The following is an 18,369-nucleotide window of genomic DNA, read 5'->3' on the forward strand; positions in this document are numbered from 1 at the left end:
CCTTTCTAGTGGCTGTTTGCCGATGCCTCCCTTGTATCTTTTATTTTATTTTTCCCAGATTGTGAACCCTTTTTGGACACCCGATTATTCTTTTGCTATGTCAAACATTTGAAAGCTTTTCTTTTTTTGAAAAGCGGAATACAGTTGGCCCTTGTTATCCACGGGTTTGGCGCCCATGGATTTGACTCACCGCAGGTGCCGACACTGCATGTGAAAAGCCTCAGAATGCCTCCCAGAGCTATTGGAAAGGCACTTTTGGTTTTTATTGAAAACAGACTTTTCTGACACCTCTGGAAGATATTCTGAGGTATGGGGAAGCAGCATGGCCTCCCCAGTCCTCAGAACACCTTCCAGACACAACCAGAAGGCACTTCCAGTCACGTCCAGTAGGTCCTTTGAGATCTTTCCACAGACCCTAATATCAGCAGAAATCAGTTTCCGCACCGCAAGTCCACTGTATACATTTCTTAACAGCCACAACTGCCTTGCTAAAATAAACTCTTGTGTGTACGTGGATGTGCACACACATGTGGAATTGTCTTTCATAAAAGAAAACATCCAACTAGAAGAGAAAGTAATACACTATATACAAGTAGGAGATAGATGAATTACTGTGCAGAACATCCTTTAATAAATGAAAATATGACAATTTCTTCAAAAATAGAAATCTCATACAAGTGCAACAGAGTGAACCTCTCTTGGGCACATTTTTATTAATTAGTCAGTCCTCAAACCCCCCCCCCCAAACCTCTTGGAGGTCAGCTCTTGGTCTATGTGTACCCCACCAGCTTCAGTGTGTTGGGGAAAGTCTTCCTCATCCCCATGCACTTCTCCTGGTCAATGTAGAGTGTATTTGCTTTGACAGCCAGCTCATGTTCCAGGTTGGCTTTGGTATGGACCAGTGCCTGGAGTGTATCTTCTGCATCTCTCAGCCTCTGCTGAAGGGTCTGGATCGTGTCATCAATTTCATACACTTCGTTAACGAGCCTGGTTGAAAAGGAGCAAGAAAGGATGAGTTCGTAAATTTCTCATGGGAAAGGCATTTTGTCTTTCACTTTTTATAATTCTGGTGAATTCTCTGCAGGCTTTTTACTGGTATTCAGTACTAGACAAATGGCCGTGACTTGTACAGGCTCCAGTGATCTCCTGCTCAACTTAGCCTTCTGCATGCAGACATGTTTTAAGGAGGCTAGCAAAATATCTTGGCCTTTTTTCAGCAGAGAATACAGCAGACCCTTTCCCCATGAACCTAGTCAGGCAAAACTTCAGTGTGAATGATGGAAAAAGTCCATATGACAGACAGCACCACTTAGAGGAAAAAAAGATGGAAAGTTGTGGTTTCCTGTTCTCATTTTGGTATTCTGGTTTCTCAGCTGGTTTTTTGTTTTTTTTCTGGGCTTCAAATTCCTCTGTCAACTAATGCGAGTAGGCAAAAACCCAGCAGAACTCCCAAATTAAAGGGTGGTGAATAAATGAAAGGTGAATAAAAGCAGTCAGAGTGCCGAGAGGGCATTCGAAGGTGATACTTATTTGTTTCCAGTTAGTGAACCAGATTAAAAGGAAACCCTTGAACGCCAATGCTGAATTAAACCAACAATCTGTTTAGCCTTGCTTCCTGTCTCCAACTGTGGCCCTTGCTAGGAGTTCAGAGGAAGTATACAAGAAGAAACATCCATTCTTTGCTGGAGCCGTGTGTCCTATAACTCATTCACAGCTTCTAAGCAGTCAAGAGTTCCAGGATAATTGGAATATAAGGTTGCAAGCCCTGACAATGTAGCTCCCTACATCGGTTGTAGAGTTTGGCACCAATTGATTTCTTTCTGATCTTGGCACAAATAAGAATGCAGTTACAATCAGAAGAGGAGCACACGTACAGAGGTGCAAAAGACAAGCCAATGCTATTGGCTACTATCCATCCAACTGAATTAATGGTCAATGACAACATGTGACCCAAGGACCAAACTAGTTGTTACATGCATGTGCGTGTGACAGGATCCTGATGGTCTGCTGAAGTAGAGAAAGCTGCAAATAGCAGGTGGGAAAGGCATTAAGTATCCCTGCCTATTAGGGCTGGCCCAACACCTCCTGATGCCTGAAGAAGCATGCCAAATGCTGCCTCCCCTTACTCAATGATGTGTCAACCTCTGTTCCGTCCACTACTCAGTGTCCTAGCTCACCATTCCCTTCCATTTTTCTTCTTCCTTGCTGTCCCCCTCTTCCTTTTCCAATCCAGGGAGTGGAAGAAGGAAGAGGAGTAGTGGAGGAAAGTAGGCTGATAGAGAAGGGCGCCCCACACCAAACTGCTGCCTGAGGTGACCACTTCAGTTGGCCTCATGGATGGGCCAGTCACCTACCTTCTCTCCTGTCCCAATTACTCCTTCCTCCTGAAGCTAGTTCCTTGCTTTAAAATATTTGTTGAAGTGATAATGTGCATAACCTCTAGTGTAGCCCTGAGCCATCTTCTGCAGAAAGATGGGTGAAGTATTCAGGTATTCAGTGATGCTTTTATCCCCAAGAGAATTTTTTGTTTCCAGAAAACAAACCAGCATTTTAATTAGCAGCAATAGGATACAATCCCTGTGAGTAGCTGTAGAGCTGAAATTCCAGCTTCGGGGGGTGAATGAGCACTGAAAACATTTTGACCATTACACCTATCACATAACAGAGAAGGCACCTAAGGACTTCAGGCCACAATGTGGCAGATGAAGAATTTGTTTCAGTGTGCTGTGTTTGGATGAAACTTTTCCGTGTCACAAAGGCCTTGTGAAAGGGTACCAGAGTGTTATCAGAATTTCTCTGCAGGTGATTTACTCAGGTACTTTGCCATTCAACATCACCAAGGTGAGTGGCTGGCCACTTCCTATTTCTAAGCAGCCAAGACTGCAGATGTCAAAATAGCACTGGATAGGAATGGAACATGGATAATTTCCAAAGAAATAGACACTTGTGGCTGTTGATTTTTTTAAAAAACAAAAACCACTGTACTAAGGGCCCAATCCTATTCAACTTTCCAACTCGGTGTAGCTGCAATGCAGCCAGGAGGTAAGGGAACAAATGATCCCATACCTTAAGGAGGTTTCTGTGACTGCCTCCCCACCACAGGATGCAGCGCATGCCCCATTGGCACTGCACCAGCACTGGAAAATGGGATAGGGTTGGACCCTAAGCCATCTTTTTTTCTAATACAGAAGTATGCCTTCTTTTCTTACCGTATCTGGGCAGCATCCCGGCAGAGCTCTACATTGGGTCTACGAGTGCGTTCATCCAGGCGTGTGTGTGCCACCTTCATGGCAGGCCCTTTTTCCCTGATGGCCTGCCGAATAGCCGCTATGGTCATCTCTGTTTGGAAGATTTCTTGTAGAGTCTGCAATTGAAGGGAAGCAAGGGGAAAGACATCCCCGCAAGAAATTTATGCAAGCTGAATAAAGAATACTGTGTATACTTTAGCAAAGAGTGTATTTTTTCCAAAATGTTTTCTTCTTGTACTTTGGTAATAGATCCAGCCAGAAGCTGGTATGTTCACCTGGTAGTTCCCCAACTCATTCAGTAAAAAAACTCCCTGACAAAGCTATCTTCAATCTGAAAGAGGCCTCAGTGAGGCTGAAGTGCTATGTATACATACTTGGAAGTAAGCCCCAGTGAACCATGGAACTTACTTGGATGTAACCATGCATATGATCATACTGCACTGTCATGGGGCGACCTCCCCTGGGGCCCCTGACTTACCTCTAGAGGGGAGCAGCCCCCGGTCACGGAGTCCCCTTTCCTCCCAATATGGGTGGAGATCCCATCCCGCCCTCTGCAGTGCTGGTCCAACCACCCAGGAAGAGGTAGGATCGGGCAAGCCTGTGCCTGGCTTGCCCAGAAGATTGGACGTGGGCAACCCTCTGCTCGGGCAGGCAGGCCACCACCCCTCCCAAACCAACCGTGGCAGAGGCGCATCCCCGCAGTGACAAGCAGGCAGCCAGCTGTGGAGGACAGCCCGCCAGACTCCCTGGCAAACCCAGGCTTCCCCGCCTGGTGACGTCAGTGGGCGACGAAGCTCACCACTGGCCCCGGATACCCAAAGGGGCGGGAAAGCAGGGACCTGGCAAGGGGTGCAGGCCACTGGCGGAGGAGGGTCCTTCAGGGGGATTGATCCCCCCGCGGGCATCGGGAAACCCCTTTCCAGAACCCAAACCTAGGGTGGGACACTGGCCCTTTTAGACCTGCCAAGCCAGGAAGAGGCGGGGTTAGGAGGAGCAGCCCTGGGGCTTCTTAAGGTCGGGCCAGCCCATGATGACAGTCAGTCTGGAGAGAGTAGGCTGAGGGGAGGTAGGAGGCTGGAGCTTCAGCCTTCCTACCAGTGACCCAAGAAGCCTGCCTCGAGCCTGAGTGGGGGATCAGGGTGCTGTCAACCCCCCCCCCCATAACAGTCTGAGGCCAGCCCGACTAAGACTGCTGGACACTCTAGAGAGACAGAAGCTGGACTGGTAGCTGGGCCTTCTGGTCCCGGGAACCTTGCAGGACACCCTATGCCCTAGCCCCACCGGGCACCAGGATCCCCAAATGCATATCTATGTATAATGAGGGCACTTAGGTTAAGAAAGTAAATGTAGTACTTTCCATTTTGAGTGCTCTTGTTTGTGTCAATATGTCACCAAAGCAGAAACAGGGGGGATGGGCTGAATATTACTGGGTGCATTAGATCACCCAGTAACACCTGCCTCTGCATGAACAAAAAAAAGATGAAGATCAGAAATTGTTCCTGTGGAAGTGGCATTGGAGAACCTTGCCGTGACATTATTCAGCTCTGCTGGCACACTGAGTGTGGTGATCATACTAGCTCCACTGTCAACCCCATCTGTTTTTGAGGTGCATGAGAGGCTAGCATAGATTTTGAATTTGGGGGAAGTGCAAAGACTGGATGAGCATTGAACCTTCCGGCCCAACCCAAGCAAAACCATTGGCTCCAATGTGCCTTTGGATATATCTGTTCTTCAATCCATGATGAGTAATTTCAGCAACTGATCAGAAAGGGTCAAATCTTTGATGTGAAACTAATTTCATCCTCTCTTCATGAAAACTCTGCTACAGAGAGGTGTTGAGATGAGTGTTGGAGCACAACATGGGTGCTAGAGGCAGATGCATACCATGCTGCTCACGTAAGTTACTGGAGCTGCATGGACTTGGGCTTGGAGAACTATTCTTTTGAGGCTAGAATAGAAGAACAGGGCATGTTCAGCTTTCCAGAAAGAAGACTGGCTTTGAGAGAGAGAGAGAGAGAGAGAGAGAGAGAGAGAGAGAGAGAGAACAAAAATGGTTTTCTGGTCCTCAGGGAAGAATGAAAAAGATTTATGTTGACTGTTCAAAAATAACCTCTTAATTATAAGAACAGTTGAATTATGGAAAAAGTTGTCCAGAAAGGCTGTGGAATGTCCTGAACTAGAGGCCTAAAGATTGTTTCTAAATAATGGGGGTTTTTTTCCCCCTGAGTTGCTCTATGTAGAGGGTGCTCCAGGTTGAACTGGAGCATGTCAGGCCCAATATGGGGGCTCAGGATGCAGTGGATGGCAGTGCTGCCATGATATACCACCTGATCCACCCCCACTATCAGCAGAAACCCACCACCAGTCAGTCTGGACTTTGCACCAGTGGCACCTCTCCACACACTGGCAGAGCAGCTGCTGCGACAACAAACCTTGCAATACACTGGTGTGCCTCAAGGATAGAATTGGGTCATAAATTTAGATGTTTCTCTCCTTCAACTACCTTCTCCAGTTATAGATTTCTGAGATGCACTATCTATACCATTATTTTCTGTTCAATTCCTTTAATGGTACCTCAACACAACCAGAAGAAGCACTTTGGATTGGAAAGTTTAGCAGGCAGTTTTAGAGGAAGACTCATAGCCCAATCTTATGCACACCTTCCTGGGAGTAAGTCCCATTGACTGTAATGGGACTTACTTTTGATTAGACACGCATAGGATTGGGCTGTCAGTAAGCTGTGGAATTAGGGAATGACCAAACCTGTAGGAGTTAGCAGTGAGCTTCTCCTTCAAAAAGAGAAAAGGAACATGAACTCCAGGCATTGACTTATGAACATTTATTCTGAGCTAGTTTCCTTTTCTCTCACTTTTGTTTTCAGTAGCGTGTAGCAGGTGGGGTAGGTCTGCTTCTCTAAAACTGGGAATCTGCCAGATCAGGGCCAATGCTTTGTAAGACGTTGCACAGTTTGTAGTCAGCGTTCCTTAGTGCTGGGTTCAGAGTGTGTAGGGGATTACATTTATATTCTTTCTCCCATGATACAACTCAAGACAGTGCACATGGGGCTCCTCGGCTGTATCCCGTTCAGGTTCTGACCAGGCCTAGACTCTGACCAGGTATTTGTACTACATGTCCTTAGACCATTGCTTGAGATCAAAGATGATCAGGTCTAAAGGGAAGACCATTGCGCCCCCTCCATCCACTTTTCAGTCGTCAGTGTGTGCCACAAGCAGATGGCAGGTGCACTTGCACATAACATAGCAACAAGTAAAAACAGGCAAGGGAGCCATGCGCTACCCAACAAAGCAATGAACCCCAAACAGAAAGCCAAGATGTGGGTTTCACCTTAGCCAGATGGGTCTGAATCTTGTTCTTGGCATCAGCCGTCTCAGAGATGCGATTGGTAAAGGCAACATTTGCTCTGTTAAACTGGTTCCACATCTCATTGGCAGTCACCACCAGCAGCGTTTCAATATCATCTCTGAGTTTTGAAGAGGCTGCCCGCTCACTCTGGGAGCGCAGAATGTTATCATCAGTAAACTTGGCCCAGGATTCTGGCACGGAAATCCTGGGAAAGCACAGCAAGAGACAAACAAGAAAGCTTGTACATAGTTGGTTTGGCCTTTCCTGGATGCTGCTTCAGTTGCTAATGCATTTGTTAAACATTCCAAAAGCTCCGTATGGATGAATAAACTACACAAGCCACATATGACATGTTTCATAATTGCATTTGCACTCTGCAGACATGTGCTTTTAAAAGTATGTCCTCACAGTTTGCATGCATATTTTCTGGGTGATCAGCTGGGAGCATCTGCCTAGATTTTATATCTATAGAATGAATTCAGGGTGGGAATGAGGGAGGGAAACAGAGAGAGAGAGATTTCAAAGCAAGGAAAGAAAGGAGGACCCAGAAATTTTGAGTTTGTATTACTGGAGTCTCTTCATCACTCACAGCACATCAGCTCTGCTGATACCTTTTTGAATAGTTAGCTGGGGTTTAAATTTACTTTTAATTTTAAAAAAAGTATCTTTAACATGGTTGTGTTCTCTTATATTTAGCAGGGGGACAGCAACTGTCTGTCTTCACCCCAGCATAGCATCTGGGGTGGCTGTTGCTGGTGTATTGTCTGCATCTCTTCCTAGACTGTGAGCCCTCAGGAGACAGGGGCCATTTATTAATTTATTTTGCTATGTGAAGTGCTTCACTCACTCACGCAGGGCACAATCCTAACCAAGTCTACTCAGAAGTAAGTTCTATTTTGTTCAATGGGGCTTACTCTCAGGAAAGTATGGTTAGGATTGCAGCCTCACTCACTCATTCATTTTGTATCCCGCTTTCTCCCCAAAAGGCACCCAATGCAGCATACAGAGCCATAAAATTATCACACTTAAAATAATTCATAAGCATAAACATGAAAGCATCCTTAAAACATCACACACACACACACACACACACACACAAGCAGCAGTCACCTCTTAATAAAAGAAGTGAAAAGCCTTAAGAAGGGCAAAGCTTTATGATCTACTTTTTGTTGAAAAGTGATAGATATATACTTAATAATTATAACAATAATACATTTTCAGGCTTCATTGATATAGTGAAAGGCCTTTGAAAGCTAAAACATTGGCATTCAAATGCCTTATAAGGCATTAAAAAGGTCACTTCCAGTTTCCCGCCAGAAACGGAAGTCTTTCTTTTTTTTCTTTTTTGCCTCTATGAGGCATTCAGGTGGATGCGCACAGCCTCTGCAGGCTTCAGAAAACCCTCCAGAGGCACAGCTCCAGTCACCTTCAGATGGTTCAGGTGGAGCCAAGTCTGGCGCAACCATTTCCAGGGGACCTATGTTAAGTCAGATCCACGGGTATAAAATCCAGGGATGAACAGGCTCCGCCTGTATATGACTGAGGCTGCAATTCAATCCACACATTCCTGAGTAAGCCCCATTGAATGCAGTGCGACTTACTTCTGAGGAGACATGCCTAGGATTGTGCTCTGTGTGCAAAGCAAACCACATTTATGTCTCCAAAGCGCAGGAGCAAATGTAAGCTTTTTTTCCTTGCTGCACTAGACACATAAATCAGCTCACCTTTGGAATACTTTGGCATGATCAGACATACACATATATAGTAAATCACATACACACACAGATTTCACCCTTTTAGTAGCCGAGTGACTCAACTGAGGCACAGCAGAAGTCCGTATGGATGATTCAGGGATACATACAGAGCTTCCCATGACAAGCCGGAAGAGTTCTTCCAGGCTACGTCATCCGCAGGATCACTATTTCTTGTGCAGCTTGAACTGTCCTTTCTACAAGGGTCTTAGGGCAGCTTCCAAGGTTCCAGACAACACTTACGTAGCATCGACTCTCTCCACCCCTCGGTAATAGCTGATGCCATCGGATGTGTTCCTGAGATGGTGGCATTTGTCATCAATCCGGTGAGCGGCCTGTTTGTCACTCAGGTCTTTCTCCACTTCATGCTGAGCTGCCCTGTCAGCTCTGTAGTCAAGCGGACCAGAAGAGTAAAGTGTGATCATGACTTGCAACAATGTACAATATAATTAGCACCCTTGACAATGTCCTCTGTGCCCCCCCCCCCCATATTTGAAGATCCATGGATTTTGGAATCCTGGAACAGATCCCCCACAGATAATGGGGGGATACCAAGGGCTGACTGTATTTTAAAATTTAAATTAAAGAAAGCTTTCAAACTTTCAGCGGAAGCCATTTTTCAATTAAAAATAACACACAGAGATGTCATTGGGCTGAAGTCATGGCAGTGGCCAACCACTAAAGCTCCCCTCTTGCACTTTGGTTTTGTTCCATTTCTGCTTCACCTGGCCTTGCTGGGTGATCGCACACCTGACTAGGTGCTAAGGCAATTTATCCTCGTGTCCTCCTATACCTTTCTCTTTATTCTTTCTAGCATTAAGGGCAAACATGGTACCAAGCATTTTCCCCTAGTTCACTATGTTGGTTGCTGTTATACTGAATGGAGATCGGAGTCTCATCAATCAGATTCACTATGATGGAGCATAAAAGCAAAACTCTTGTTCATTGGAAGAGTTAAACAAAATTACATGTTCAGAACCTGACAGCAGATCTTTTGGCATGAGAAAGCCTAATGCTGTGTAAATATAGGTTTGACTATTATTTGGCAACAGTTAAAAGAGTAGATGGTTGATTTTGGGGTTAGTGCAGGCTTTGTAACCCACTGCATGAGGTTTATACAATGAGCATATGCAGTGTTAATAAGCTCATGGTTCAGTAAGAGCCATCCTGTTCTTCACTTAGCCACTTAGTATAGCCACTTAATAATCCCTGTGATTTAGGGTGGGGGTTCAGTGCCAGAATGTAATAAGAATATAAGAAGAGCATTGCTGGATCAGGCCAAAGGTCCATCTTGTCCAGCTTCTTGTATCCCAAAGTGGTTAACTATATGTCTCTTTGAGCACACAAGGCACCTGCATCCTGTTGCCACTCCCTTACATCTAGTATTCAAAGAAAGGCTACCTCTAAAACCTGGAGATTGCATATAGTCACCGTGGTTTGTAACCTGTGATGGAGTTTTCCTCCATAAATCTGTCCAATCTTCTTTTAAAGATGTCTACGTCAGGTAGCATCACCACAGCTTGTGGTAAGGTGTTCCACAGATTAATTACACATCAGGTACAGACATGTCAGGAAAAACTCAGCTAACTTTTCAACTTCAGAATCCTAAATGGTCAAATTGTCTGGACCACTAAGACAGGGAGAAGATATTGGTGGGAATTTTGTTAAAAAGATAGACTAAGAGGATTTATGTTCAAAAACTCCTAACAAGCCCTGGGAGATAAGTATCACTGGTATCGCTAGGGAGGTGCGGGGGGTGCGGGCCGCACCAGGTGATGCACTGGGGGGGGTAGCGCGCCCTGGGGAGGATGCGCTAACATTGCAGCGTTAGGAGCTACCATGTCATGCCATACACCGTTGGATGTGGAATGGCCAGCGGAGTGCAGTGCAAAAAACAGAATTGAAATAGCATCTTTCGTTCAAAAGTTATGGCCAAACAATTGGAAGGAAAAAATGCATGGAGCCCTATGGAAAGTGAAAGGGAGCCGTATCGCGCGTTTACTCGTGAGTAGCTGCACTTGCCATAGTCCGTTGGAAAGGGCAGGCTGAGAGGAATCCAACGACACCATAATGGTCCCGATCCAATGAATGCAGCCCCCAAGCTCCCCCCTCCCAGCTGTGAGTCCATGAATCCAATGAATGCAGTGCCCACGAAGCTCCCCCCTCCCAGCTGTGAGTCTGAGCCCAAAACGAAGCCACAAGGCCACGTTTACTCACGAGTAGGCGAGTTTGCCTTAGTGGAGGCAGGCTGAGACGCTCCAAGGATGTCAGAATGGTCCTCATCCAATGAGCGCAGCCCCCAAAAACACCAGAGAAGGAGGTTCCCCCCTCCCAGTCTATGGAACCCTATGGAAAGCAAAGCACCCGCACAGTTGCGTTTACTCATGAGTAGGCAGATGTGCCTTGGCTGGTGGTCAGGCCAGGCAAAGGGGAATGTGAGGACACCAGAAGGGTCCTGATCCGATGGAGCTGGAGTGTAACAAATGCTCTAGAAGGCAGCCTCCCCCCCCCAAAAAAGAACAAAAAAGAGGCTTGAATGGTAAGAGGAAAGTTATCTATTTTGCACTTGTGGAGCCAGGTGGGTCTTTATTCTGATGTGCCTGAAATAGAAGAACTTTAAACTGGGCACTGGGGAGGGCTGGAATTCACTGATTCTTTTTTTTTTTTTTTGGGGGGGGGGGGTTATTGCAGGCAAGCTATAGAATAAGCTCCATTGACCACTATGGGACTTATTTCAGAGTAGACATGCATGGGATTGGGCTCACAGGCTGTAATTCTACCCACACTTTCCTGAGAGTAAGTCCATTGACCACAATAGGACTTACTTCAGAGTAGATTCACTTGGTGGAACAGGACTGGCTCCCCCTTATCTGAATGGTGATTTAATATCAGAGTCGATTGACACGCCAACAGAGGAGATACTCATGGATCTGGATTCAGTGAGAAGAGTGAGCACTTTTTATTTAAGAAAACATGAATTACCAAGAGAAATCCATGTGAAATTCATCAGAACTTTTTACAGAGATAAAATATAGGAAATATATTCCTTTTCACAGGAAAAGGAATGGATGGTTGAGGATAGCAAAGTGAAAATTCTGGGACATGTCCCCTGGAAAGTGAGAAAGAAGAGAAAAGAATATGAAGAGCTAGTAAAATTCTTAAGAGGAAAGCAAATACCATATAGATGGCTTCTCCCGGAAGGTATGTTTTTTCAATTCCAGTCACAGAGATATAATATAAATTCAACAATGAAAGGAGAAAAATTTTTGAGTACAGTGATGAAAGATGAGACAAGAAATGAAGAAACTGAGGACGAGGAACTGAGAAGAAAAGAACTAGAAAGTGTAGAAATGGAGCTGGAAGAAATCAGATGATTCAGAGCTAACTAAGGAATTAGAAAAGGAAGAAACTAGAGGGACAAGGAGGCATTCACCAACAGCAACAAGATGACAAAAAGAGAAGGTGAATAGTAAAAAGAAACATGATGGTTAAGGGAGGATGGAGTATTTACTCTGTCAACATAAATGGCTTAAATTCACCTCAAAAACAAAAGAAAGTCTTCCTTCAATTATAAAAGTTAAATATAGATAGGTCATAATATTACATTAGAACAATGGGAATAGATTTGGAAATATAATATAAAATTTACTAGAGCAACACATTTTAAAGAAAATGTATATAAAATGTTTTATAGATGGTACATGACACCAGTAAAACTGGTAAAAATGAATCAGAACATATCAAAAAATTGTTGGAAGTGTAAATGTGTAGAAGGGACGTTTTATCATATGTGGTGGACATGTAAAAAAAATGCAAGTATATTGGAAAATGGTAAGGAATCCAATACAAGAGATCGTTGGATTTACAATATCGCTGAAACCAGAGTTATTTTTACTTAATGTTACCTTAGATATTATAGATAAAGAAAATGATGTGTATTTAGTTATTATGATATTAACTGCTGCAAGGATTTTATATGTTAGATACTGGAAAGATTAAAATTCCAATGAAAGATGAATTAATAGAGAAAATAATGAATGTGGCAGAAATGGATAGGCTTACAGAGATTTTTGGATCAATAGCGCAAACTGACACAGATAGAGCAATGGAGACCATTTTATGCTTGGTTGAAAATGGTTGTAGATGTATCAGATAGGGCATTTAGATGAATATATTGTATACATGTTATTATACAGGATATGATGCAATAGATATTAAGAGGCTAAACTAGAAGAGGAACAAGATTAGAAGATATGTATTGCTTGATTAGATATATTGATATATGATTGCTTGTTCCCTCCAACGTTGTGTTTTTTTGGTGTTGTGTATTGAGTTTGTATTTGTCATGTGTTTGTTTATATTTGTTGCTTGTTTTTATTTTGGAAAATAAAAAATAAAAATCCGTGTTCTAACAAAAGGTACAGCCAAAAAACCAGTGGGGGTGGGGCGATGGTACATCACCACGCCCACCTGGGGCATTGCCCCACCCACTACATGACACGCAGGCCTCCCGCAGCGGGTGACGCGAATCCTAGTGATGCCACTGATGTATAAAAATTTACCAGTCTGTTTACTAGCATGCAGATATGTGTAACAAGGTGGCACAAATAGCTACCTACCCTAGTTGAAAGGCTAACTTCCAGGGTGATATAACCTCTACCTCTCTTCCCTTTAATATTGTTCCCTTTAATATAATATAAAATATAGGTTACCCCATATCTGTAGAGTCAGTTATCTGCAGATTGGATCTGGACCCCCTCCTGCACATGTCCCCTTTGGAGGCAAGGGAATGCCCATTCAACCAGTCCAGGGGGCCCCCCATCAGGAGGCGAGGACAGCTCCACTCCCCTCACTTACAGAGGGGCTTTTGAGTTCAGCAGAGGCTGTGGATGTCTGTTCATGGCCTCTGCCGGGCTCAGACTGAGCTTTACAGTTCAAATCACGTGATTTCTGTTTCTCTGTAAAACCAAAAGTCATGTGATTTGAGCTCTAAAGCTCAGTCTGAGCCTGGCAGAGGCTGTGGACGGACGTCCACAGACTCTGCTGAGCTCAGAAGCCCCTCCAAAATCAAGGGGAGTGAAGCTCCCATCACCTCCAGAGGGGGGTCCTCTGGACTGGTGAAAGGGCATTCACCCATATCCATGGTTTCAGCTATCCACAGCGGGTTCCGCAATGGAACACCCATGGATGAGGGGGATACATGTATGTTTAGAAGGCAATTTTATAACTCCCACATATATTTGGTTTGTTTTTGGGCCAGTGGATATGCACTTGTTCAAGAAGAAGGCCAAAGGGGATATTAGTGACATTTCTTTCCTCTCAGAATGCATAAAGGGGAAAATAGATGTTCGCATCAGAATTCATCTTGAAAGCCCTCTTGAGGAAAGCCAACACCACATATTTCCTTACGCAAGCTGAGCCACCGCCTTATCCAAGTGTCTTCTCATTCTCTCTTGACATGAATGGATGACATCAACTTCCTGGCAAGTTACAAAAGTGAAAATCCTGTCAACATTGTCCCTGATTATTGAAGTTAATATGAATTACAATCAAAGCCATTCTATGTGGCCTCCACAAATGTTGCAACTGAAAATGTAACACAGTGAATCAACAGTAGTTCTTCAGCCCCGAGCCAAGAGTAAGAATCCTCCTCCCCCTTAAGACTAGCCTGACCCTACAAACCAATTGGGATACACCAAGCCTTATGAAACCCTTGCATCCAGGCCTCTGGTCTCAGTTGGACCAACTGAGTAGCAACACAGACCACTCCACTTTGCTTTGTACATGATCCAGAACGCAACCCTCAGCTTGTTCTCTGCCACTGGTCTGCTATTAATCCTTGTCTGCCTGTATAATAATAAGATCCTCAGCTGCAGTCCATGTGAGCCCTTGACCAGGATCTGACACTTATCTGGATGGTGCAATAGGCACTCAGTAATCCCAGGCCATCTGGTTAGCCCCTACCACAGTATGCAGTGTGTGCTCCATCATCAGTGCTGCATGCTATGGACTAGTGGGGCATAGGATTCCCCCCCCCCCCCAAGTTTCCTATTTACAGTTCAGGAAAGAAACGGAGGAGGAGAGCTTTTTGCAGAACATCTGAAGTAGTTCTTAATATGGATTCAAAACTACCACATTATTTAGCATGAGCCAGTCATTAAGTTAAAAGGCACCACTTTTCACACTCAAGTTGCCCCATGAACTCACTGTCAGTAGTTGCTTTTCTACATCATCATGAACCAGATCAATGCCCATCCTCTTCTCTCGGTGAAGCAGGCATTCTTGGGCTACCTGTTCGACAAAATGGAAACATGTGAATGTATCTTTTTAAAAATGTGGCATATAAGGGAGGCATTGAAAATATTTCATGATTATAAAGTACTTCCCATATTAAAATGGATACTTGCTCCTCTGCATTATTTAAGGCTCCTTACAGTGAGTGAGAAATATATACATCATATCTGTCCTTCCAGCTAGTTCTTTCCTTTGGAATGGGTCTTCACTTGTGTATGTGGCCAATGTTAATTTATCGTATCGAGACTGCCTCTTTCGTATAAATAAATGTATTCTGACAATAAGTAAAAGTTGTGCATACGCTATATGTTACCCAGCCATGAATCTGGGGATCTTGTGCAGAATTAGAATTTGGATTCCTAAAAAATTTTATATGCATTATAACAAGTTATGAGAAATATTATTCCCACAGGGGCCACCGGCTGCCTCTGGGAGGTTCACAAGCAAGAGAGAAAGCCATACTTCTCTCCAAGGGCAGTCCATAGGTAAGTTGACTGCTGTGCTGCACCAAAAAGGCACACACTGTATCCAGCAAGGGGTGAAGCAGGAGGATTTGGAAGGAAAAAGGGATTTAAATTCCCTTACACCTCTATAAGCCTCCCACCCCACAATGGGTCGCCTTGGATGGACCTGAGCCAACTCTTTCCTGCAGCCCACCCTCCTTTCCTTCCACCTCCCTGCCCCATTCCACCTCCTGTGCGGGCTTACCTGCACCGGTGGATAGCCAGTGCTGGGACAATGCATGCAGGAAGGCTCTGGCCTTCCCACCAGTGTTCCAGCAGTGTGCATTTCTGGAGCACACTTTATGGCTGCTTTATGGCAGCCAGCACTGGTGGAATGCTAGATTTGCCATTGGGGCAGGCCAGTAGATTGGGCTGTTAGGGTGTTTTTCACCCTGAGATTGCTGCACCTTCCTGCATACCCAACTGGAGCAGTTCCAATCCATTTCCTGCTCAGTGAAAACAGAGCAAAAAGCAAATCAGAAGGCAGAGAGCTTATCTCCTACTTCCTTACCTTTCTCCTACTTCAGTCCCTTGAAACAGAACAGGAACTGTGGCTCTTCCTATTTTGTTAAAGGAACTATGAAGGAGAAAAAGGACAGGAGACAAGTGGTGGGGGGGCATACGAGAAAAGCAACGTATCACCATCTACTGCCCCAGCTTCTCTCTCACCATTGCTCCCCTGCAGCTGGTGTCCTGAGTCATACTGGAGCTGAATCTGGAGGTGATACATGACCCTCATGACTACTAGCCATTGACAGACCTGTCCTCCATGACTTTGTCCAATCCCCTTTAAAGACATCCAAGCTAGCGGCCAGCATCACAATTTATGGCAACGAATTTCACAGGTTAATTGTGTGAAGTACCTCTTTTTGTCCATCCTAAATCGGTTTCATTGGATGCTGCCTCATCATTCTGGAATTATAAGAGAGGAAGAAAAGCTTCTCTCTATCTACCCTCTTCACACCATGCTTAATTGTGTAAATCTCAGTCATGTCCCCCTGCATTACAACTTATCTATCATTAAGAGATTAGCTTAAAACAGAAAGTGGATCAGAAGTGCTCCATTTTTGTCAAAAGCAACCAAGCAAAGTAGGGGCCTGATCTGCCATCTGGCTAGGATGGTGGCACAAGACCAGGAGAGGGAGATTAACTCTTGTGACAAGGAAAATGTATTAAGCCCTATGGAAAGCAAAGCGGAGCCACATGTATACATTTTCTTGCAAGTAAGCCAGGCGAAGGGAATGCAAGGCCAGCAGAATGGTCCTGATCTATGAAGCTGGAACCCAACAAATGCTCCAGATAAGTTCTCCTCCACCATACCAAAAAGGATAAAAACAGAGGCTTGAGCGACTGGTAAAGCGAAACCTTTTTAAAAAAAGTCTTGTAAAGCGGGTCCAAGAGAGTGTCATTTTAAAAAGTGGGTCCCAGTGCTAAAATGTTTGGGAACCACCACAAGTCTACTCTGTTTCTACTGTGCTTAATCTCACTATTTATTCTTGCTTGTTAAGCAGTACTATTGGGTGCTGTTAATAATCAGAATTTGTCTCTATTAGTAATACTGGGAGTTTCTTCTTAATTTGTTTTATTGATTTTATGTGAAGGTGCAAGCTAAATAAGCCGACACTAACTGTCTCCTCAGCATGAAGGCAAAAATGATGAGAGACAACAATAACTTGTGTGAACAGAATACAGGCAAAATAGCTTATTGTGAAAATTAAAATATGTCATCAGTATAATGATGATGATGTCTGAAAATGTAAGCAATAAGTCAAACACAGCTCCAGTGTGCTCCATGTGTGTTAGCGATATCATATATCAAAAGATCTTGATTATTGCTAACTGAACTCACATGTTCAGATGAAACCTGATAAGATACGGGATGGATGTACATTGCACCTGATAGGCTGAACCTGCTGCATATCAACAGGACTGATAAATGTACCTGGAGTGGGGCTTCTGTTTCTGCCAATGCTCTCTCCAGTCGTTTCCTCATATCTGTCAGAGCATTTGTCTCTCCTATCATTTCATCCACCTCATGGTTGAGCTCTGTTTTCCAAAATACAATGTCATTGACTCGTTCGCCCAGATCTTTTGTTGCCTCTGACTGGGTTTTCTTCGTCTGCTGGTCTTTGTCCTGGATCATCCGGGAGGTGTCAACCCTCAGTCTCTCAGCATTCTGCCGTGATGCATCTGACTCCTTGTAGTTTGTCAGGTTAGATCTATACCAGTCATCAGGAGTATATCTAGTAAAAAGGGATGTTCTATTGGAAACAAATGGGAGCATCTTGCTTGGAGTGAGCCCCTGAGAACTCTTGGAGAAAGGTGTCAGAGTTGGAGTGATGGCAGCAACCTTGTAATAGGTGCTGGGTCTCCAGGGAAGGCTTAAGCTGTGGGTCAGGGCATAGTGAGGGAATCGGTTCCTATAGCTTGATGCCATGGTGCTGATGGCTGGCAGGAAATTTGAGGATGTAGGTCTTGGGTGAGCATATGTTGCCGTCAAGGTCGAGCCCACATGCTCCATGACTGCAAAGGTTTATCCAGTCACGTTTCCTGTGTCAAAGAGGGGCAAGACAAAACACTTAATTGACCAAGTCCTGCCGACAAATAACAGAACTAACTGAGGGCACAATCCTAACCAACTTTTCAGCACTGGCATAGCTGTGCCAGTGGGGCATGTGCTGCATCCTGCAGTTGGGGGGCAGTCATGGAGGCCTCCTCATAATAAGGCAACATTTGCTCCCTTACCTTGGAGCTGCATTGCCCTTACCTTGATGCTGGAAAGCTGGTTAGGCTTGTGCCCTGAGAAGCCTAAGTAGTGGTTGGTTCCAGGCTGGCACTACAATTAGGCAGGGTGAAAAACAGCCCATCTCAGGTCCCATAGATTTTGATGCAGTTCAAAGAGCAGCGCATTATTTATTTAATGCAAACCCTGCCTTTCTAGTTAGAAATGGCACAATGTGACTTACAAAAAAAATCAAGTGTAATATGTAAGAATTAAAAACACAATCAACAGACAATAAAACAGGCAGGCGGAGGGTGTTCCAGAGAGCAGGCAAGCAGGGAGCGGGAGGAGGGGCTGGGACCTGGCAGTTATGCTTGTGCTACCTCCTGTGCTACCTCCTGAAGTGGCACAAGTCCAAGGAGACCCATTGGGGGCTGTGCTGGCTTACCTGGGGTAAAGGGAAGAGTTTCCCCTTGCCTCTGGCAGAG

The 18,369-nt window shown here is 44.6% G+C and overlaps 1 protein-coding gene across 1 annotated transcript; it reads right to left on the reverse strand.

Moving 5' to 3' along the window:
* Positions 1–770: 770 nt before the first annotated feature.
* Positions 771–17,680, reverse strand: TEKT3 (tektin 3). The gene is made up of 7 exons (XM_066617164.1): positions 17,102–17,680; positions 14,570–14,653; positions 13,772–13,842; positions 8,606–8,749; positions 6,594–6,816; positions 3,210–3,364; positions 771–987 (listed from the first exon to the last, which is right to left on the reverse strand). The coding sequence occupies exons 1-7, from the start codon at positions 17,678–17,680 to the stop codon at positions 771–773; spliced, it is 1,473 nt and encodes a 490-aa protein (XP_066473261.1).
* Between the last annotated feature and the right edge of the window lie 689 nt (positions 17,681–18,369).

This window comes from Tiliqua scincoides, chromosome 2, assembly GCF_035046505.1.
Source record: "Tiliqua scincoides isolate rTilSci1 chromosome 2, rTilSci1.hap2, whole genome shotgun sequence".
NCBI classification, from domain to species: Eukaryota; Metazoa; Chordata; class Lepidosauria; order Squamata; family Scincidae; genus Tiliqua; species Tiliqua scincoides.